The following is a 23,053-nucleotide window of genomic DNA, read 5'->3' as shown; positions in this document are numbered from 1 at the left end:
TGTCTCCCCACAAGGGATATGTTGAAGCTCTAACCCCCAACGGGACAGTATCTGGGGATGGGGCCTTCAGGGGGTAATCAAGGTTAGATGAGATCATAAGGGTGGGGTCCCCATGATGGGATTAGTGCCCTTATTAAAAGAGACCCCGGAGCTCTCTCTCTCTCCATGTGCACATAAAGAAGAGGCCATCCACAAATCAGGAAGTAGGCTCCCCCCAGCACTCAACCCTGCCGACACCCTCACCTGCGTCTTCCATCCCCCAGAACTGCGAGAAAACCATCTGTGTCTACGGTGCTTTCTAAGCATCCAGAAATATGAAAGCAGGTGGGGTCTCTAAAAAACTCCTGACCTCAACGACCTACTTAAATTTCTTAGAAAACCAAATATAACCATAAAACTCTGTTTACAGATTGAATACCCAGAAAACGGCAATCCCCTGCGGGACCTTGTAACACTCAGCAGCACAGCAAATGTACTGTTCACCCCCATTTCACAGAGGAGGAAAGTGGAGGGACTGCCCACGGCTCTGTAGCGAGGAACAGAAGTGCAAGGAGAAGCTAACTCAGACCCTGGCTCCAAGTCTATGTTTTCTTGCTCTGCCAGCTTCCTCCAGCTGGAGGCACACATGAGCTCCTCCAGAGGAACAAACATGATCATGAAACCCACAAGACCGTATTCCTGTGCACAGAGTAGGTCCTGCAGCCATGCTGGGAGCCTCTCTGCTTGATCTGACCCTGTCTTCAAAAGCTCCCTCCCACATCAGGGGCAAAGAGGGCAGCAAGCCCTCACCATTCTGGGGGTGTCTTCACTCCAGGGCCTCCCCCTCCAGATTGGCTTCCAAAGCCCCATCGATTATTTGGCTCCTGGAAGGTGGACTTGGCTGGTTCCTGCCCTCCCTGTAGACATACCCAACTTTCTATTCAGTCAATTCATTCAATGAACATTCACTGTGCACCTGCTACATGCCAGGCACAGTGTCAGGCACTGGGGAGAGAGCAGAGATACAGACCCAGATGTTCAGTACGAGTGGCTATGAAAATCCTCTCAGGTGTGGACAAAGTGAGAGGGGTGGGCCACGCCACATCGAGAAGAACAGCACCCTGAAGATGGGGCATGCTTAGCAGCCCGGTGGATCACGGGGGAGGCCAATGTGCCGGAAAATCCCTAAACGACTGCAGTTGGCCTTCCGTTCAACACTGAGGGAAAGGGGCTCCTCCACACCAGCCTGGCTGTTAAAGCTGACTTAATTTATGGGAAAAAAATCACCCTTTCTATTCCCCGTTTCTTTTTTAGACCTCCCAATGTCAGTGTAACGCAGGAGAAGGAGACTTGGGCTGGGAGTTTGGACACCAGCGTCCTAGCTGCAACCCTGCTTCACTAGTGTGACCTTGAACCACCAGGTCGTTTAACTGCGAGGCTTCAGACTCACGACTGCAAGACGCAGGGGCTGGAACAATGCCTGAAATAATGCCAGTTACAAGTCCGACCTGACGACTGCATTCTACCTGTACAAGGCAAAATGCCTGGAACAGAGCCCTTCTGCATGGTTCTCGCACCACGCTGTTTTTCCTGCCTTCACTCCAGCTCCCTCAACAAAAACAAAAAACAAACAAACAAATAAAAAGCCAAAAAACAAAAACCAAAAACCAGAGTCTTCACTCTAGAGAACACACTGCTGGTGACCAGAGGGGAGGTGGGTGGAGGGATGGGGGAAACGCGATGGGGGTGAGGGAGTGCACCTGCCGTGGTGAGCACCGGGTGAGGTACAAAAGTGCTGACTCGGTGTATTGTATGCTTACATAACACTGTATATCACCTAACCAGAACTTAAATAAAAACTTCAAAAAATAATAAAACACACGGGTAATAATCACGGCCCCACATGCTGTTCTGCTAAACGAGGCAAGAGAATCCAGTTTTTATCTTGCAACTATTGTATCTAGAGAAGTAAAGGCCACACTTGGAGTGTCCTTTTGCCTTTTATTTTTCTCCTCCCATGCAAAACTTCTCTTGCCAACAATTTAAATGTTGGGAAAATGACTTCTTAACAATGAATGCCTTCTCCAAGTTCTTTAAGGACACCCACGAATTCTTCCGTGAAATGGACAACTCATGTCCAGAAAATTACTAGGACAAGTAAACACAATTTATTCTTATCTTATAAAGACATTAAATTATCTACAAAAGAGAGAGAGCTCTCCTATGCAAATATTTCCCAAGTTTCTATGGTGACACTTTCCATTCTTGCTTTTGAGTATGAGTCCCATGACTTCACAGCAAAGGAACACTGAACAGAACCTAAGAAGCCACTAATAATCCTTTGCTTTGCTACAAATGTTCACACTGGCAAATATAGGGATCTCCTAAAATTTATAAAGCAATTAGATACTAAGCTAAGATTTATACACCCAGCTTCCCACACAAAGTAAATTTCTCCTGCGAGGTTATGAATCCCAAGGCAAATGTGAGCTTGGATCTTTTCTCAACACTGACAGGCCCTTTGTTTGTCATCATAGTCCAAAATTACTCAGGGTATAAATGGATTTCCTGGCTGCTTCTCAAAATGTTGACAACAATACTACTAATAAAATACCATGTTACGTGTCTATATGCCTGTCAAACTCAACACAAATGCAAATACATGACATACAGAACCAAGAACCTTTTTTTTCAGTTAAAGCCGTTGAGTGACAGAAAGGAAAAATGTTAAGTGCCCAGTTTCATGTACTCCAGACCAGCACTGGCAACTAATAGGGGAGAAAAAAGTCTCTGGCAATTTTAACAAAGGACTTAGTGCTTCACTTCCAATACACCTGGTGAAACTGATGAGAATGAAAAACAGCAATCTCTGGAAGAAATTAATAGCTCTACCTTGGCATCTTTAATTCCATAAGGATCCAACGTTTTTTGTTCTGAGGATACCCATCAAAAGGTTGGTAAGGCCAGTATGGGCAGCAGGGGGAATGGGAAGAAAGGAGCAAGGGGCCTAAGAATTTGAACTACAGTATATCCCCCCTCTCCAAATTAGATGACCTGGGACACTTAGCTTAACCTCAGTCTCAAATTTCCTCTGCTGGAAAAGGAAATATTCACACCAAACATGTAGCACTTTTTTGTAATCAAAACAAACAACACAGCAGATGTAAAATCACCTGGCACGTGGTCAACATTCAAGAATGGTTAGTTTGTGAACAGTGAGACTTTTGCCCAGTGAGGTATGTCAGAAAGCATAATGCACTCTTCTATCCAACGAAGGCTTGGAAAGTCATGTGACAGGGCGTTTGAAGCGAATTAAAATCCATGACGTGCCAGGAAATGTGTTATTTCCAGGCCAGGACAGATTATATAACGATAAGCATTTGGTTGGACAGTCGGCTGGAGGAATGGTTGGAGGATGGGTGGGGATGGGTGGGAGGCTGGGAGATTGGAGGAATGGGTGAGTAAATGGATAGGTGGGTAAGCGTGTGGATGGACAGATGGAGGGAGGGATATGGATGAATGGAGATGGATGGATAAATGAATGGATAGGTGCATGAATGGAGGATTATGGGCAGACAGCGTGTCTTCCAAGACTGTCAAAATTTCTAAGGAAAAAGGGAGACTATGACCAAGTTCCAGTGCATTGTGAATCAGTGCTTCCAAAGGAATGAGATCAGCTTCACCACAGCCTCCACCACTTTCTCCTTTTAGAACACTACTAACTGAGGTCTTGAGTTCTATTTCCCATAGAAGAGTATTCTCAGGTTAAAATGCTTAAGATTCACATACACACGTGTAAAAGATACCACCAGGAGCTAACAAACTCTCGAGAGACACATCCAGGAAAATATTACATCTTTTTCCAAAATACTTTGCAGCAGCAAAAGCTTTGGCCCTTACCTGAAGGTGGGTCCATTCTGTATTTATTCTCTTGACACCAACCAACTGGTCGAAGTCTGTAATCCAAGTAAAACAACCACTGGTCATAGGATTCAGTGTCCTCCAATCCCACATAGCGAAGGCGTAATCTTCCTCCAACATTTTCAATCACACTAACTATCCAGTACTGAAAAGGGCTCTGAGAATCCTGAAGTTCTATTAAGCAATCAACTGTAATGAGGTCTATAGGGCCTTTCCCTCGCAGAGGCTGTTTAAACAGAAGCAAAACTCCGTATTTTAAACTTTATTTTAAGGTTCTCATGGAAACAGATGACAGCAGAAGATAATATTTTTTCACACCATCATCCAAGCTACTGGCAAACAGTCTGGTGTTTCCCTCCACCCCCATCCTCTTCCCGCTCCTTCCACACACACGTTCATTCCACCCAGCCCTCTGTCCAACAACAAGAATCACAAGTAAACAGAACATAACAGTTTGTGCTCAGTTCTCACCAAACAAATCACCCTTCCCAGATAAAACTGCATTTGTCAGAAATAAGCATGCTTTTAAGAAGAGTTCCACCAAATTGGCCTCCCGCTAGAAAATATGTGGTAGCTAAATGTATATTTTCCCATAGACTATGGGGCTATCAACTTACCCCATGACTCAATAGACATTCATCTTACAATGGCTACCACGCTAATGGTTAAGACTCCCTCATAGTTCATGTGAGCAAAGCATGACTATGTGCCAATGACATGTCTAATTCACATTAAGGATCAGCGACATTAGACATTTATGTGAAGTTATTTCTACACTTGATTCAATCGTTGGTTTAGAGAATGTATATATATACACATATATACATATAATTACTGCCCCATATAAGGAACCTTCTCAGCATATGTTAGTACGTGAAAAGGGTGTTTGTTCAGTCAGCCTTGTAGGCAAATATGTTTTCAAAAAAAAGAAGAATGAACAGAGTAAGACAATTTGTCCTTCCGAAAGGGTGAAGAATCATTATTTTGATTTGTTAACCAAACACATTAGGAGCCATTAAGATAAGCAAAATCTTCACAGAACAAAACCAGATAACTGTGTATTAGACAGCAGTGCTCCAAAAGTCCATGTCATTTATGAGAGGAGGGAAATCCATAGTTAACGTTAAGAGAATAATGATATCGTCAAAATCCACATCGTATTCCTGTTATTTACTATGTTTCCCCATTTTTGAGGGGCCATTCCTCAAACAGATTTGGTAACTCAGTAATTATTTATGACAGTACAGTGCTCCATGCTCCTTCTGTTCTAATATATATAGTAAATATTAAAACGCTTTACCATAAAATTATTGTCAAATGAACCATCGAGACTGCAGATTAAACTGGTTTTTCTTCGGTACCTTACACATACTTTAAACACACTGAAATATGATTAGCCAATTCTCCTCTTGTTTTCATAAGGGAGGCTAATTCAATTATTACTCAACACGTGTGTGTTGTTAGCGTGAGGTTACACATCCAGAACGGAACAGTCGATGGAACCGTTTATCAGCATGCTCCAAGACTGTAATAGAGTACGCATCTGCTTCGTGGCCATCTCTACAGAACAGGTCTTCTCCTGGATTTTATTTATATTCACAAATATAGGACAGAGCCTTACACGCACAGGATAGTGGAAAGATACCCTAACATAGTATTATTAAAAAATGTGTTCACACACAATTTTCCACGTATTGATTGTATCACAGGTGAAGATGTTTCCGTGCCATGAGAATCATTAACCTAAACAATTCAGGAAAAAACAGGAAGTTAGGCTGTCTGGACAGAGATATCCACATGGACACGTATACCCGCCGAAGGATATAGGCAAAGGTGTTCATGTAACCGTGAGGCTTCGGACACAGAATAGTGAATAACAACAATACATACACCTTCCAGGAGGCTGGCAGGTGCCGTCCGGGAACCAGTCAAATCACGAATGAGGAATTCTGTCCAGTCTGTGTACTTCTCTTTGATTGCTGGCAAGACAAAAGAAGAAAAAGAAAAAACACACACTTCAGCACAGCAGGGGGGTATCAGGTTAAGTTTAAAATCACACCACTTCTCTGTACACATGTGTTATTTCGATTGTTTTCTTCACTTTAAGCACCACGCTGGAGAGCTAACACGGCGACAAGAAACCCGTCCGCCACGGGTGACTTCACGCCTACCGCGTGCCCTTATTTTGCTGGGCATCAGAGGGATTAAAGAACAGGGGGCCCTGAAGTTTAATGAAAATCTACTCAGAAACTTCTGTGAGCGAAAAGAAGATATCGTAAAGCACAGAATTCGGGGGGGGGGGGAGTTTCCAAGGAGGAAGAGATCAGTGACGGACAGAAGTCAGAGGACAGCCTCCAGGTGGAAAAAGAACAGTGGGCTCTGAATTACACGGAAGGATTTTGCAGGTAGAGAAGAGGAGAAGGGACTTTCTGACTGAGAGACACAGCAGAGGAGACTGGCCCAGGGAGGGAGGAAGGGGACGAAGGCAGCACAGTCACCGGCCGACTCCGGCCCAGTCTGAGCGCAGGACCCTGGGAAACAACGCCGAGCGTCAGCCCACAAAGCAGCCACATTGAATCAACAGGAAATCTCTGCATAAAACGGATCTGAAAATAGCACAGAGGCTTGAGTGGAAATAAAAGAGGCTAATGGCAGAGAAACCCAGGTGAGAAGCTGCTACAGCTCTCCGAGAACAACAGGGATGGGGCCCCAAACAGTGGGGACCACACCGCGAGCAAGGCAGGAATGTATCCGAGACATCTTTGAAGAAAGAAATTTCAGACTTGGAAGCCAACAATCTCCAAGTGCTTAGAAACCGACACTAGAGAAACAGGTAACTTCCTGGCACATCCCCAAATTACGGATCTCCAAAGGCTTCACCAGGTGACGTCCATGCCCAGGAGAGACCCTGAGCCTTCCCGGGGCATCACAGGCTTCACGGAGCCAGCAACACACGAGCAGCATGGCCCAGATTCCCGTCCACCCACCCACTCTGCAGATCACGTGGAGAGCCAGCAGGCCGGTGAGCAGTGCCTAGAACACATCCAATACTTTGCCTTTGTGAAAGGTTACAGACGCAACTGGTTGGCACATTGCTTGGGTTCTGCAAAGGCAGGATGCAACAATTTCTCCCTCAAACCTCAAGGAACAGAGTTATCACAGAAGGCAACGAGGCCACAGTGGTGTAGAGGGAAAAGCAAAGTGATGGCATGAGAGAGATCTGGGCTCCATCGCGGGTTCTGCCATCGCTGGCTAGAACCTTGAGGAATTTACCCAATTTATCTTATACTCTTTCCTCATCAGCACAGCTGTGCTAACAACATTTTTGCTTATGAGCTGCTAGGAGGATTAAAGAAGATACATACCAGGCAATTAATAAGCAGCTCTTGTTTCATTGTAAGTGTATATTAAATTATTACACACTCTCACCAACTATTTATTGTTCATTCCCACAAATTTCAGACTGAAACAGCGAACGTGCATTGGCATGATTGCCAACAGAAGGGCAAACAGTAGCAACACCAGCTAGTCCCATCACCAACCTGCATCTCGGTCAATAGCCCTCCCTCGCCCGTTAAGGATCATAAGACCAAGAGCAAAATCAAAGTGGAAGAATTCAGACAACATGAAGGGGATCCAGACAAGGCTGCAAAGTCCAGCTTTCTGCCGTATGATGCAATAATCACGGTCCTGCTTAACAAGCAGCAACTCACCCATTCATCAGTTTCTTTTTTTTTATAATAATCTGTTATTATGTTATGTTAGTCACCATACAGTATATCCTTAGTTTTTGATGTAGTGTTCCATGATTCATTACTTGCGTATAACACCCAGTGCACCATGCAATACGTGCCCTCCTTAATACCCATCACCAGCCTATCCCATTCCCCCACCCCCTCGCCTCTGAAGCCCTCAGTTTGTTTCAGAGTCCATAGTCTTTCATGCTTCATTCCCCCTTCTGTTTACCCCCCTTCATTCTTCCCTTCCTTCTCCTACCGATCTTCCTACTTCTTATGTTCCATAAATGAGTGAAACCATATGATAATTCTTTCTCTGCTTGACTTATTTCACTTAGCATTATCTTCTCAAGTCCCGTCCATTTGCTGCAAATGTTGTGTAATCGTTCTTTCTGATAGTTGAGTAATATTCCATTGTATATATGGACCACATCTTCTTAATCCAGTCATCTGTTGAAGGACATCTAGGCTCCTTCATTTAGCTATTGTGGACAATGCTGCTATGAATATTGGGGTGCATATGGCCCTTCTCTTCACTACATTTGTATCTTTAGGGTAAATACCCAGTAGTGCAATGGCTGGATCACAGGGTAGCTCAATTTTTAACTTTTTAAGGGACCTCCACACTGTTTTCCAAAGTGGCTGTACCAACTTGCATTCCCACCAGCAATGTAAGAGGGATCCCCTTTCTCCACATCCTCTCCAACATTTGTTGTTTCCTGCCTTGTCAATTTTTGCCATTCTAACTGGCGTAAGGTGGTATCTCAATGTGGTTTTGATTTGAATTTCCCTACAAGGAACTTCTCAAACTCAATACACGGGAAACAAATAATCAAATCAACAAATGGGCAGAAGATATGAACAGACACTTTTCCAATGAAGACATACAAAAATGGCTAACAGACATATGAAAAAATGTTCAAAATCATTAGCCATCAGGGAAATTCACAAATAGTTCATCAGTTTCTACCACCAGACCTTTTGCTCAAATAAAATACCCTCTTTCCTTATTTTCAACAGACACACTCATAAGGTAATGCATATATTTGGGGCAGAACTGTTACTGTGTCCTTTTCTGTCATTAGAAAGTGTAGCTGCCATTTTTCAATGCTCTACCCATTTCTAAATTAACCCCTGCTGTGTACTAAACGATTTCTGTGCCCCCCCCCAAATTCATACTGAATCCTAATGCTCAGTGTGACTGTATCAGGAGGTGGGACCCTGGGGAGGTAATTAGGTTTAGAGGAGGTCGCGAGGGTGGAGCCCTCCTGATGGGATTAGTGCCCTCATAAATGAGACCCCGGAGAGCTTCCTCCACCCTCCCACCATGTGAAATTCCAACAGAAGAAACCAACTCTGACCCAGGAAGTGGAATCTGGTGGTGCCTTATCTTGAACTCCCAGCCTCCAGAGCTCTGAGAAACAAACTTCTGTTGTTTATAAGGCCTGCAGAGTGTGGTATTTTTGTTACAGCAGGTGAACAGACGGAGACAGCCCTCCTGCATGCCCACAGTTACTGAGAAGACCAAAAGGCAATGGCACACAAAACAAATGAATTAAAATCTGTATTCACCTTATACTTTACAAGCATAACTTTAACTTACTCTGCATCTTGCGATCATCCTAACAGTGCTCTGAGGGTGATGCTTCTAACTAACTTTTCCCAAAGTCATAGAAAATACAAGGGTCACCCCCAGCTTCAAACTCAAGTATGCAGCCGCCAATCCTACTAGGAGTCTTTCCACAGGAATCTATGAGTCTCAAAGATTTCGCATACAGATAAATCAGTAATTTAAACTGTAGGCGTGATACAGACAATATGAAAATGACTGTTTAACCAAAAATTTCAAGATGAGGACAATATACAAGTATACCCAGTAAATATGCATTCCCTAGTTCTTTACCAAAAAATGACCATCAGGACAGTTGAGTGAAAAATGGTCCTATACTCGACAGACTTTATGTCCATATCCACTACAGGAAGAAAGTCCAATTGTTCACTTAAGGGTTGGTTCTAAGATCCACATAATCAAAGTGAACATTTAAATTAAAAATTTTTAAATAAACCATCACCCTATGAGGACATCGTACGATGCTGAAATTGAAGTGGGTTGAGTTACAGTAAGAGAACACTAGAGATGCTTCTGAAATTTATACCTTGTGAGCCCTCCAGTTCAGAGGCCCTATAACTATCCATTAATGTCTCCGTGCCAGGCTCTGAAGCATCTTTGATGTGCCACAGAGTGTCTGGCCAAATTACTCTCCCTGAAAAAATGTATCTTAGCTGTAAAGATACACCAATAGCTTTTGATTAAGAAGTAGAAAGGAAACAGTCCTCAGGAATACTGGTGTGTTTTTTTTTTTAAAGATTTCATTTATTTATTCGATAGAGACAGAGCACAAGCAGGGGGAGTGGCAGGCAGAGGGAGAAGCAGACTCCCCACTGAGCAAGAAACCCGATGCAGGACTCGATCCCAGGACCCCAGGATAATCATGACCTGAACCGAAGGCAGATGTTTAACCAGCGGAGCCACCCAGGCATCCCAAATACTGTGACTTTTAAAGAAAAAACTGTTTCAGTCAACATTTAGTTCTCCAAACTCTAAATGTTCAAATGTAAAATCTATTACAAAAAATACCGCTATATATATATATATATATATATATATATATATATATATATATGCCTAACAAGTCTACAATTCTCAGTCAACACGCTTATTTTAAGTAATGTTGAATTCAGCTAAATTTTAGTACAATAAAAATTGCCTAGAAAGTCCTCAGAATTCATTGCAATAGAAGGTGATCTCTACTTTCCTGGGTGTCCACATAAGTTTCTAACTAGAAATTTTAAGACTATGGGGCACCTGGGTGGCTCAGTCGTTAAGCGTCTGCCTTCAGCTCAGGGCGTGATCCCGGAGTCCTGGGATCAAGCCCCACATCAGGCTCCTCTGCTGGGAGCCTGCTTCTTCCTCTCCCACTCCCCCTGCTGTGTTCCCTCTCTCCTTGGCTATCTCTCTGTCAAATAAATAAATACAATATTTTTTTAAAAAAAGAAAAAGAAAGAAATTCTAAGACTAATAATTTTCATTTACTACAGAACATCTCTCCTCAAAGACTCAAAATCAACTATCATGGATGTAAGAACCATCTTTCTCAAATAGGATAACCAATGCCTTGCCCTGTGGTCTTTTCCATCAGATGATTCACGCGTTGAATTTTGGAAGACCTGCAACATACCACACACCCAACGACACTGAATGTGAACTCTACAGCAAGAAAGAAATGATTAAGATGAAAACAGAGCAGATGGATAAAAGTTTGTCCATAACATTGTAATCATTTCCACATGTTTTTAGCTTACACAGAGACAATCCTAGGAGTTCATAAGAAGATTATTTTTTTAAAGATTTTATTTATTTGTCAGAGAGGCAGACAGAGATAGAGAGAGCACAAGCAGGGGGAGCAGCAGGCAGAGGCGGAGGGAGAAGCAGGCTCCCTGCTGAGCAAGGAGCCTAATGTGGGGCTCGATCCCAGGACCCTGGGATCATAACCTGAGCCAAAGGCAGATGCTTAACCGACTGAGCCACCCAGGCGTCCCTCACAAGAAGATTATTTATGCATAAGAAGAATAAAATCAGGGGGAGCCTGGGTGGTACAGCGGTTAAGCATCTGCCTTCAGCTCAGGGCGTGATCCCGGCGTTATGGGATCGAGCCCCACATCAGGCTCCTCCGCTATGAGCCTGCTTCTTCCTCTCCCACTCCCCCTGCTTGTGTTCCCTCTCTCGCTGGCTGTCTCTATCTCTGTCGAATAAATAAATAAAATCTTTAAAAAAAAAAAAGAAGAAGAAAATCAGGATCTTTGTACAACCTTCTCATGAACATGTTTTCAAGATTCTATTCAGGTTTAATATTATATAGACTTAGCATAGATAATATATATACTTTATTCAACTAAGCTTTTTAAAAAATCCAAGATACATTCCTCATTTTAACACCTCGCTTTGGGGAGGAACCCCTCTCTCACTGAAGAAAGCAATCATGAACATGAGTTTCAGAAAAAGAAAACACACACGTGCACACACATGCTTGTAGGCGAAGACATTCAGAGACGGCCCCCAAATCCCACAACAGCATTATGGGCATTACAGAGCTATCTATAAAGAGGGTTCCAAATAGGGTGGCACTTGCCTGGCTCAGTCAGTAGAACACATGACTCTTGATCTCTGGGTCATGAGTTCGAGCCCCACAATGGGCGTTAGAGATTACTTTGAAAAAAAAAAAAAAGGTTCCAAATAAAAGGCAGAAGATCATCATCATTTTTTTTTCAGGATTTGGGAAAACACCAGTCGTGTTGGACTTCTAGGCCCATCAAGCTCACGTAAACACAGAGAATTTAATGATTCCTCACTTCTCAAGGAGGCTGTCTGCTGTGGACACTGGTCTGCCGTACAAAGCTGCCCATCAGAGCTGCCCATTCAGGCAGACCCTGAACACTGAGACCCGCGGTGAAGTCAGAGGAACACACTCCCCTCTCTGTCCGTGTCACCAGGTTGCACAGACAGGTCCTCGGGGAAGACGGGCTGCGTCATACCTTTCCACTCACGGGAAAGTGAGCCACTTTCACTCAGATCTACTCTAGGTAAAAGAAAAGCCAAGCATTCCCCTATCTTCAGAGTGAAAACACACGGAGGCTTCTTTGTTCTTCATGGCAATTTCTCCACTTACTTCCAACCGAAGCTTCTCTGAATTTATTTTGTCGGTCATATTTGGGGTTCCGTCTTGCTCTCTGGTTGTTCCCTTCTTCTAGAACTTTCTCTGCCATTTTCAAAACCTCTCGATACAGTAACCAGAGGATTTTTTCCACCTGTATGCCCTGCATCTCTGGGGAGGTTGTTTTGTGGTTTACCTCCCTCCTTCTCTCTCCTATCAGAGGCTCTCCTGGGGTGTCTGGTGGCCCGTGGTCATGCATCACACTCCAACTGGAGACCACAGAAAACCTGAAGGGAAGACTCTGTCCTGGAGCAGGGGCTTCTGACTCAGAGTGGACGTTAGGTAACTCCCATCTGGGAAGCAAACCCCCAAACTGGCCTCTCCTGTTCTCCCCAGACACTTCATCCGTTTCTGCAGCGATGAACCCAGAGGATACACGTGGTCTCTAGTCCTCGGTTGTCCCAATAGGGTGGGGGACACAGAGCCTGGAAAGTGTTCTGACCACAGGCACCCCATTAAACCCTGCCATTCCCAGCCCCACCTAGGACTCCCACCCACCCAGCACTGCAGGGGCTCCAAGGTCCCCCCCAACCAAGTGCGGGATTGCAGCGGTCCCCACCAAGCTTTGGCAGTCACCAAACCATTGTGAGCTTTCAAGCTGCAGGAACATTATTTGAAATTTCTTTTCTGCACTGGTCTCTCTTCAATTCTTTCTGTTGTTGGTTTATGTATGTTTTCTTCCTTTACTAGCACCTTAATGTGGTCTCTGGAGGAAGAAGAGATAAGTAAGAGTGCTCCATCCACAGAAACTCCCGGCTCACAGCAGAACTGGGCCTTACAATAAGGTGTCAGGCAGTAGCCTCTGACTTATCAGGAAGCTACTCTTCAGCACGGACTTCGCTAAAGAAAAAAAGTGGCCAACAGTCAACCGTGAATTATAAACGGAAGCACTTACACCAACTATTAAGAATAAAAGACTATAAAATTCTTTCCCTTGGATGTTTTCAGAGGAAAGAGTCTACCTTGATTTTTCAAACAGGTTCAAATTAAATTGTTCCCACAAACAGAAGGACAGATCACAAAATGACTCAACAGGTCAGCAGGATGGATAAGCTCCTACTATGTGCAATGGACCACATACAATAAAGCATCCCTATCTTCAGGAATAAATACAATGTAGACGAAGATGTTAACTCGTGAAAAATGCCGCAAAAATTATCTTTACGGGCGAGCACGCGCACACACACTCCTTGACACTCTCCATCTGTAGACTGGAGTCCCGATTTAACCTTCCAGGACTCGTTCGGTTAGATAAATACACTTGAACAATTACAAAAAGGAATATTAGTTTGCTCTGGAGAGTAGGATGTCGCAAAAGCACAATCTAAGAACTGTTGGAAGGAACCGACAGAGGGTGATGACTTTCAGCTGAAATAGGAACAGTGAGTGGTGTGAACCTCAGAACAGTCTACATCCCTAAAACATGGACTATTTAGGCCATTATAATCATTAAAACCTTGGTTGGTATGTCCACAGACTCCTAACAAGAAAGCTCTCTGCTACTGAACATTCTACACATTGCTCAGAATTTTCCCCAATATTGGGAATGAGAGGGGGAGAGTTCCTCCGTGTTGAAATCAGCTTCTTATAGGGTCATATGTGACTTTTCATGGGGACGACGTCACTGGGCGGTTGTAAGCATTAAATGAGAAAAGACTTCCCGGCACCTACTGCTCTAGGGGTACGGGCCTCGACGCTGGTGAACAGTGAAGTATTCTTCGATAATGCTCTCCATCGCTCCCTCTTTAATGCATTCAAATGGGTGTTATACGCAACTAATGAATCATCGAACTTTACATCAAAAACCAGGGATGTACTGTATGGTGACTAACATAATATAATAAAAAATATTATAAAAATGTTTATATAAACATACTCAGTCTTCCTTTAGAAGAACGAGTATGAAATATTGCAAAATGATGCTTTAATTATACACAAATTTCTGACAATCCAAATTTAACTTTTAATACACCTGTACATCAGATCTCAGATACAAAATGACGGCCATGGGTATAAAAACCACATGGTTAATAATATTTTATTAATTTCAGAAATTATAATTGGAAAAAAAATTTCTTCCAGAGCGTGATGATACTCTTTAGCCTTCCAATCCCTTAACCGCCTCTCCCTATGTTGGATATTAATGCTAATTAATGCTAATGATCACATCTTCAAACACCGACAAAAGGGGACCAACAAAGGAAACCTACCTTAACGGAAAATAATCCCTAATGTGAACCGTGATGGGTAGCCAATTCATTTTTAGCTTCTACTCCTGCTTCCTCGCATTATTATAAAATCGATCACCTGTTATATAGTGGTAAAATGCCAATCTGTCTCGTTCAACTTTGCAAGAACAGCCAACGCGACGGGATCCATCATGCACAAAGACAGTGACTTGCTTAAGCTTTTTAGAACAAGATCAATAGCGAACAGATGACACACGAGGCTTGTATCAATACTTACGTTGACACACAGAGCTAGGTATTTCCTAAGTGACACTAGAGAGCATACTAGAGTTCCCAGCCTCCGCATGTCTTTTACATCCAAGCCCAACTTCTGTTCTTTGTGTCACGCACATAAGCCCATACAAACAAGAAAACGAGCACACCTGAGATCACCCTAAGACTCAGGAGTCAAACCAGATTTCTGCACACCGACCCCTCCATCTGGCGTAAGCAGTAGCTTTGTGATTTCACTTCACTGGTAGTTAAGCTATTCCTACCATTCACACAAGTCACAGCTCCCTGGAAAAGGAATGTATTCTAATAAGCTCTGATGGCATCTTATTTGCCTGTTTAAATAAGGCGAGTACATCAGTATATATCTATATGCCGTGAAGCACTGTTGAGGGGATTTGGGGGGATTGCATAATACATTTTGGCCAGCTCCTGGTAGTAGCATGCGGTCCGTCCGTCTGGGGCAGGAGCAGCAGGGAGTGCCTCCCTCAGTGACACGCAGATTAAGGGGCGCTGTCTGAAGGAGCCACCCCCACCCCCATGTTTGTTCTCCTGACTTAGAACCACCACCTTCCCATCCTGTACCCAGATCCGGAGAACTGTCCTTCACCTTCCCCTCGCCTGCCTCCCTCTGACTGCCCATCTGTCCCCCTGTGAAACTACAGTGACCATGCTTATCACCACAGCATAAACAAAGACTGAGCCAAACCATTCCCTACAAGCCCTAGAACCACCCAACCTTGTATAAAAACCTCCCTTGAAATAGTCAATACCCTACTTCTCTGCTCCCCTCCAAAACCAAACGTAAGCAAAGAAGACTGCACTCTTCACTCACTGTTGCATCCATTCAACCTCCTGCCCCACGAGGACCACGCGCCCACTGCACTGCTCTACCGACGACTTCCTCCCTGGAACAAAGACTTTCTGGGCTTCCAGGACACCAAACCCGGATTTTCTTTCCTCCTTCTCCAGCCACGCCTTCTCCACCCATCTCCTTCAACTTCCAACGCTTCGGGGTTACTTAGAACCTGGCCCTGGGCTGGCTTGCTTTTCTTCTCACTCTGCGGTCCTTCCACGGATAATTTCATCCACTCCCATGACTTTAACCACAGCAACAGCAACAGTTGCCAGATTTATCTCTGCAGACCAGACCTCTTTTCCGAGCCTTGGGATCACGATTCCACTGCCGCTTCACAAATGTCCATGGGCGTCTGGGAGTCCTCTCACACCTGTTACCTACAAAAATCAAGCTTTGATCTTCTAAAAAATACACTGATTTGTAGGAGCTCTTTATTTACATTAGATATTAAGTCTTTGTTAGATATTGCATAGCTCTTGACCTTGAATATTATATTCAACACAAGCCTTCTAAAACAAGACAGGAGATCCTTTCATGCAGCCAATGAATCTTCGAATAAATGTCAAACTCCCCAAACCTGTCCCAATGTCCTGCGGGACCGGGTCCCTCTCCACTACTCTTCCCTTTGCTCTCCACACTGGTTTTCTCTAAACTCTTCCCCAGCGGCCTCATTACTGGCCTGGATATCCTCCTCCTTTGGCGTAGGAACACCCTCCCCCCACTGTGTCTCCTGCAAACCCGCACCTCAACCATCACTTCCTCAGGAGTTCTCCCTAATTTCCAGGATCAGCTATAGTCCCTCCTGGAGTCCCAGAGTCTTTCCACTCACAGCCTGAACACGATGTACAATTTATTACACGTTTGTTCTCATCTGCCTCAAGACAGTCCGCGCCTGCGTCTCCACTCCACCCATGCCCCTCACGTTCCTACAGCCCGCCCAGGACCTGTGACAAACACACACGGCAGGTGTTTGGTACATCTCTGTCGCAGGAGGAAGGACAGACAGACCCAACGGCTTTGCGCATTGTGTCTGTTTTACTAATCTTTTGTTGACACCTAACTTGTTGGATTCAGACGAAGAACCACTGTTACCATGGATATTACACAGACCTTACAATAAAATATGGTTTAACTCAATAGCACGCCACAAGCATTCACAAATGAACTCCCACTTCTTTCATTTGCCTGGCTTGCAACTGCTTACACATGATACAAGCAGTCATTTTAGATTGCAGTTGCAGCACATAAAACCCAGAAAGCCAGAGACCCATCCATTTAATTGAGCTGGCATCATAAACATCTTAGGAGGTGGGACAGACATGTAATACCTCTCTGGAGTTCTCCTTCTGAAGGAATATGCACGACAGCCCCATTAGGCAACGCTGATACTGCTCATTTCAGACGAGGGCATCACGTAGAAATGAAAGAAATACAGGGTACGACACATCCTCTAGGGACCAACAGCTTCTCCAAAGTTCTCTGAAGTTCCTAAAAAACCTCTTAGCGCTATAAACGACCAAGATTTACAAAACAAAAGCCATAAAGCTAAAAACTGCTTATGACATTCTCAACGTACAACTCATACTACTCTGCCTCAAATCTTTTAAGAGCCTAGAGGATAAATAGCCTCAAAACCATTAGGAGAAAGTTAAAACCTGATCACTGTTCTCTGGTTAGAGACTTTTATCCAATAAAATGTGGAATTTCTCCCATTCGAGCACATTCTCTCCAATTCTTCTCTAGCTGCCAATATCTCACCTTACAGGCATTTCTGCTATTGCTTTAAACATGTTCCTGCTTTTAAAGAATACCCTTCCAAAGAGTAAGACATTTCTTTTTCCTCTCCACTAAGAAAAACTTCCTACAGGTCTTTTATTAGTTCACTCTGCAGAGAAACTGTCAAGACTGAATTGACATATCACAAAGGTCCGGGGCTCCAAGTTCAATGGAATAAGACACTTTCTTGTTAAAGATTTTATTCTCACAGGTCTTTCTCTCTCACACATACTTGACTTGTTTCTTTCTATAAAGTTACTTTCTTTGCTGCAGCAAAATAGCTTCCATTCAAAATTTTCCCTTAGGTGTAAGCTTTGAAAAGAAAGAAAAAACAAGCTTGCATAAAATTTACATTAACATGCCCTCTGTATATATCTAATTACATGAGTCAGCCTATCTTTTAATGGTTTTTGCAGCTGCTAACTGTAATGGCTTATTCTATGTGTGGACATGCCTGGGACACAAGTGCCCAGGTATTTGGTCAAACATGATCCCGAATTTTTCTGCGAGGGTATTTCTGGATGAAATTTACACAGAAATCAGAAGACTCTGAGTGAAGCAGACTGCTCTCCCCAGTGTGGGTAGGTGTCACTGAATCAGGGGAAGGCTTGAAGAGAACCAAAGACTGACCTCCCCAGAGCATGAAAGAATTATGATGAAATCAAAGAACTGAATAAAGAGATATTCCATGTTCATGGATAGGGAGACTCAATATTGTCAAGATGTCAATTCTTCCAATCTTGCTCTATAGATTCAGTGCAATTCATAGATATTAGCAAAATGATTCTGAAGTTTTTACAGAAAGGAAAAAAATCCAGAACAGTCAAGACAATATCGAAGGAGAACAAAGCTGGAGGACCGACGCTACCTGACGTCAAGACTTACTATAAAGCCACAGTAACCAAGACAGTGTGGTGTTGATGAAAAAATGAACATATAGTTTAGTGGAATAAAAGAGAGAGCCCAGAAACAGATACACATATATTCAGTCAACAGATCTTTGACAGAGGAGCAAAGGCAATGCATTAGAGCAAAGACAGTTTCTTCAATAAATGGTACTGGAACTGGACATCCACATACAAAAAAGAAAATGAACCTAGACACAGATTGTGCAATTACAAATTACCAAAATTACCCTTCACAAAAATTAATTCAAAATGGATCATAAACCTAAATGTAAAATGTAAAACTTTAAAATTTCTAGAAGACAGCACAACAGAAAGCCTAGATAATCTTGGGTACAGTGATGCATTTTTAGATAAAACACCCAAGACACAATGCATGAAAGAAAGAAAGAAGCTGGCCCTCATTAAAATGGAAATCTTCAGCTCTGCAAAACACATTGTCAAGAGAATGAGAAGACAAGCCATAGACTAGGAGAAAATATTTGTAAAAGACACATCTGGTAAAGGACTGTTACCTGAGATATAGAGTACTCTTAAAACTCAACAATCAGATAAAAACCTGATTATAAAATGGGCCAACCACCTTAACAGATACCTCATCAGAAAAGACAGAGAGCTGGCAAATGGCATATGACAAAATACTCCACATCATATGTCATCAGGCAAAGCAAATTAAAACAAGAACGAGATGCCACTATATGCCTTTAGAATGGCAAAAATTCAGAACACTGACAACACGAAATGCTGGTGAGGGTGTGAAGCAACAGGAACTCTCATTCACTGCTGGTCAAAGTGCAAAATGGTGTAGCCACTTGGGAAGACACCTTGGTGGCTTCTTATAAAACTAAACATACCCTTACCATACAATCCAGCAATTACATTCCTTGATATTTACTCAAAGGAACTGAAAACACGTGCACGCAAAAACCTGCACACAAATGTGTACAGCAACTTTGTTCATAATGGCCAAAACTTGGACATGACCAAGATGTTGTTCAGTAGTAGGTCAATGGATAATCCAGACAATGGAATATTATTCAGCACTAAAAAGACATGAGCTGTCTAGCAACAGAAAGACATGGAAGAACTTTAAATGCATGTTACAAGTGAAAGTAGCCAATGTGAAAAGGCTCCATACTGTATGATACCAACGCTATGACCATCTGAACAAGCACGATGATGGAGGCCGTAAAGGATCAGTGCTTGCCAGGACTGCTGGGAGGGGGTGCACAGGTGCAGCACAGAGCAATTTCAGGGCATACTCTGTATGATACAATAACGATGGAATGTAGGATACCAAGAGGGAACCCTACCACCAAATGCGGACTCTGGGTGGGGAGGATGTGTCCCTGGAGGCTCATCAATTGTAACAAAGGTCCCACTCTGGCGGGGGGTGTTGATAATGGGAGAGGCTGGGCATATGTGGGGGCAGGGCATAGGGAAATCTCTGTACCTTCTTCTTAATTTTGTTGTGAACCTTAAACTGCTCTAAAAAGTTTAAATCTTCAAGAAAAGAGAGGAAATTCTCCTGCAGGCTGTCTTGGGACTCTGTCTGCAACACAAGCTCCTTCTAGCTCTTCAGCAGACAGTCTCTGGACTCAAACTGCAATGCTTTCCCAGTCTCCTCCTCTATCAGGTTTTGGACTCCCCATGTCTCCACAACCGTGTGAGCCAATCCCTTAAAATAAGTCTCTTCTTACAGATGTATAGACGTCCTATTGGTTCTCTTTCTCTGAAGAACCCCAACCAGTGCATTATCTTATTACCATCCTAAAGGGTCAGCAGATCAAAAGAAAACAACAAAAACACTCACAGAAAAGGGGGAAATGATAACGAATCAATCCTTAGACGTTCCTGCAGGTTGTATCTTCCAGAAGCCTGAGACTACCTGATACCCACTGAGGAAGCCAGGCCACACAGGAAATGAGAGGCTGTAGATGGTGCTGAGTAGAATTCCAGCTGCTCCCTGTACTGGCTGTGTGACATCAGAAAATGACCTAACCTCTCTGGCCGGGTTTCCTTACCTGTAAAAAGGAGCCTTCTCACAGTACTCACCTGGGAGAGCCTTATGACCAGTAAGTGAGAGAACCCCCACAAAGCATTTCGCACAGGGCTTGGCAGGGGCCAAGTGCTAAATAAAGGATGAGTAGGGGAGGAGGAGGGACAGGCCTGGGGGTGGAAGGAGGGGGAGGGTCAAATGCACCAGCAGCCCTGGTGCTAACAGGACCACACCCACTCTGATGGGCGGTTTGCAGGGAAACAAACCAATTTAAAAAACTAATCAAGGAGATTTTGCTTTAGAAGTTACATTTCCAAATTTCGAAACTAAGACCAGACAATGATCAAAGATCATGTAATTGCTTCAAATACGAACAGAAAATTGAATTAAATTTTAGAGTTTTCACATGCTTGACAACTGTTACAATGAACTAAAGGGTAGGACCTCCTTAAGAGGATACAGTCAAAGGCAGTATTTACAATACATTTCCACCACACACCATACTCCACCCTGCACACACCCCACCATGTCTACGCTCCAAGCTGCACAGACATATTTTCTCTGTCAGGCACTGTCATTTGAGTCCAGTGGTTAAATCCATCCTAAGTGAGGCTGGCAGGTGAGGTCTGGGGTTGGTCTTGCTGCCACTGGTTGCACACCCTGCATCCAAAGGCCCTTACTCACAATAAACTCAAGTTTGCTTTAACCACATGACATCAATGCTTCAGAAAATAATTAGGGGTCCAAGCCATCTGGAGAGATGCAGTCTCTCACTGCTCACTAGCAGTCATCCTCTTCCGGATGTTTTACAGGAACTAGACATAAACATCCGCTGTGCTTCTAGCTTCTACTCAGTCTTGCTCCAAAGCCGCAACATTATGTTTCCATTGCCTTCCTGAAGCACCCCCAAAAGAGAAAGTGGAGATTAAGACCCGCCCTTTGCATCCAACTTTAATCTAACTCATGTTTGGTTTTTCCATCTCTTCGGCCACCATACTTGGACTGCTAGGAATTTCTCTTAACCAAAAGCCCACCAGCGAAGTCAATTTCCTAATCCCAGACAGGCCCATTCCTACAGTTTCCGTTTGACCAGTTATTATATCCCCTATAGCAAAGATTCTTAACTTGTAGCCCATAAAATCGAAAACGAAATTGTAAGTATGCAGATGTGTGCTGAACGCCCCTCCTAAGAAGTTTCATTGAGTCCATCAGATTCTCAAAGGACTCTATGACCCCCAAAAATTAAGAATGACTGCAGAAGAAAAATATATTATTATATTAAAATGTGGCCATGATGTAAGTCACTGGGCAAGAAGAGCGTCGAGGATGACATGCTCTATCTTACAACCTCATGCCTAGCACGGGGGACCCAATATATGTTCCCCACACAGCTTCCGAAAGGGAAGCAATTTATCTATCCTCCTTCCCCAACCCAACAGATATGAGGCTGAGCAATTCTGATTATAAAACATCTCCTGAGTCTTCACTATGTCCCAAACACCTTCACACACAGCACCTCAGTTCGTGCATCCAAAAACCAATGAGCTAGTTATTCTCATCCCCGTTCAACAACAAATAACACTCAAAGCCACTAGGCAGACCTATAATCAGTAACAAATACACTAACGAGTACATTTGCAACAGACAGACTTCTCTTAATTTACATGCTAACTATGTATAAAATGTCAATTTTAGAATAACTCCTCCAAACATATGTATTGTATAATTAAGAGGATAAAACAGATGCAAAACACAAATTATTTTAGAAGTCTAGGACATAAACACAATTACTCAACAAAACCTTGGGTTCTGGGTCAGATTTCTCAAAACTACTTCCTGTGGGTCTACTTTAAAAGATTTATATTGCCTGGTAAGTCAATTTTAAATAAATGATTTAACACAGAAGTTCCTGTTTACCCCAACAACTACACCTCATGAAATGTTATTTCCCTTAGAATGAAATATTGAAAAAGAGTAATACTTTGTGAAAACACATAACCGAAGATTACTTTCTTCATGTGCAAATCTGATTAACATGCTAATTACAATAATTAAAGCCCTCTTTAATTACGCCTCATTGAAAGTGTGTTAGCACTGAGTATGAACCAGACCATGAGAAAAGAAATGGAATGATTCTGTGAGCACCCAACATGAGATCTGAAATATTTAGGATATGCAGTGAAATCCCTCTTGTTAAAATGCAGGTGAGGAAGATCTAGAATATGTCCTTCAAGAGAAGAGGCATGTTTCATACATAATCAGTTAGGTCCAGTCGTAAGCACCGATAGCTTGCGGGCATTCTGCCAGTGATGGACAAATCCTGTGACCCACCAGTCATGCCTGAATATAAAACATGGCCCCAGATGTGGTTCAATTCTTTAAACCTGCCATTTTTGTGAATACTAATGAAACTCCAACTCTCTTCTACCAACGAGTCCTCCAAAGCAGAATTTCTTGGCAAAACACGGACCCTAGAAAACGAGCTCTTAACAATAGGATTTATTATCTCATTATTGTAGATCTAAATCCTTTGCATCCCTACACGACATGAGGACATTTTTACTGACTGTACATTTTTTTTAAGATTTTATTTATTTATTTGACAGATAGAGAGACAGCCAGCGAGAGAGGGAACACAAGCAGGGG

The 23,053-nt window shown here is 43.2% G+C and overlaps 1 protein-coding gene across 6 annotated transcripts in view; it reads right to left on the bottom strand.

The window, feature by feature from the left end:
- SFMBT2 (Scm like with four mbt domains 2) overlaps positions 1 to 23,053 on the bottom strand; it is a 222,435-nt gene that overhangs the window by 110,576 nt on the left and 88,806 nt on the right. For 4 of the 6 annotated variants that reach the window (XM_026478728.4, XM_026478726.4, XM_057304585.1 and 1 more), the window contains 2 exons: positions 5,791 to 5,879; positions 3,880 to 4,126 (listed from right to left, as the gene is read on the bottom strand). In XM_026478728.4, coding sequence (XP_026334513.1) covers positions 3,880 to 4,126; positions 5,791 to 5,879 — 336 coding nt within the window. Of the gene's footprint in view, positions 1 to 3,879; positions 4,127 to 5,790; positions 5,880 to 23,053 lie in introns of those variants that run through there. The other 2 variants (XM_044392055.3, XM_044392054.3) reach the window with 2 other exon arrangements.

Source organism: Ursus arctos, unplaced genomic scaffold, assembly GCF_023065955.2.
Source record: "Ursus arctos isolate Adak ecotype North America unplaced genomic scaffold, UrsArc2.0 scaffold_30, whole genome shotgun sequence".
Classification (NCBI taxonomy): Eukaryota; Metazoa; Chordata; class Mammalia; order Carnivora; family Ursidae; genus Ursus; species Ursus arctos.
This window is presented reverse-complemented; position numbering and strand designations above follow the sequence as displayed.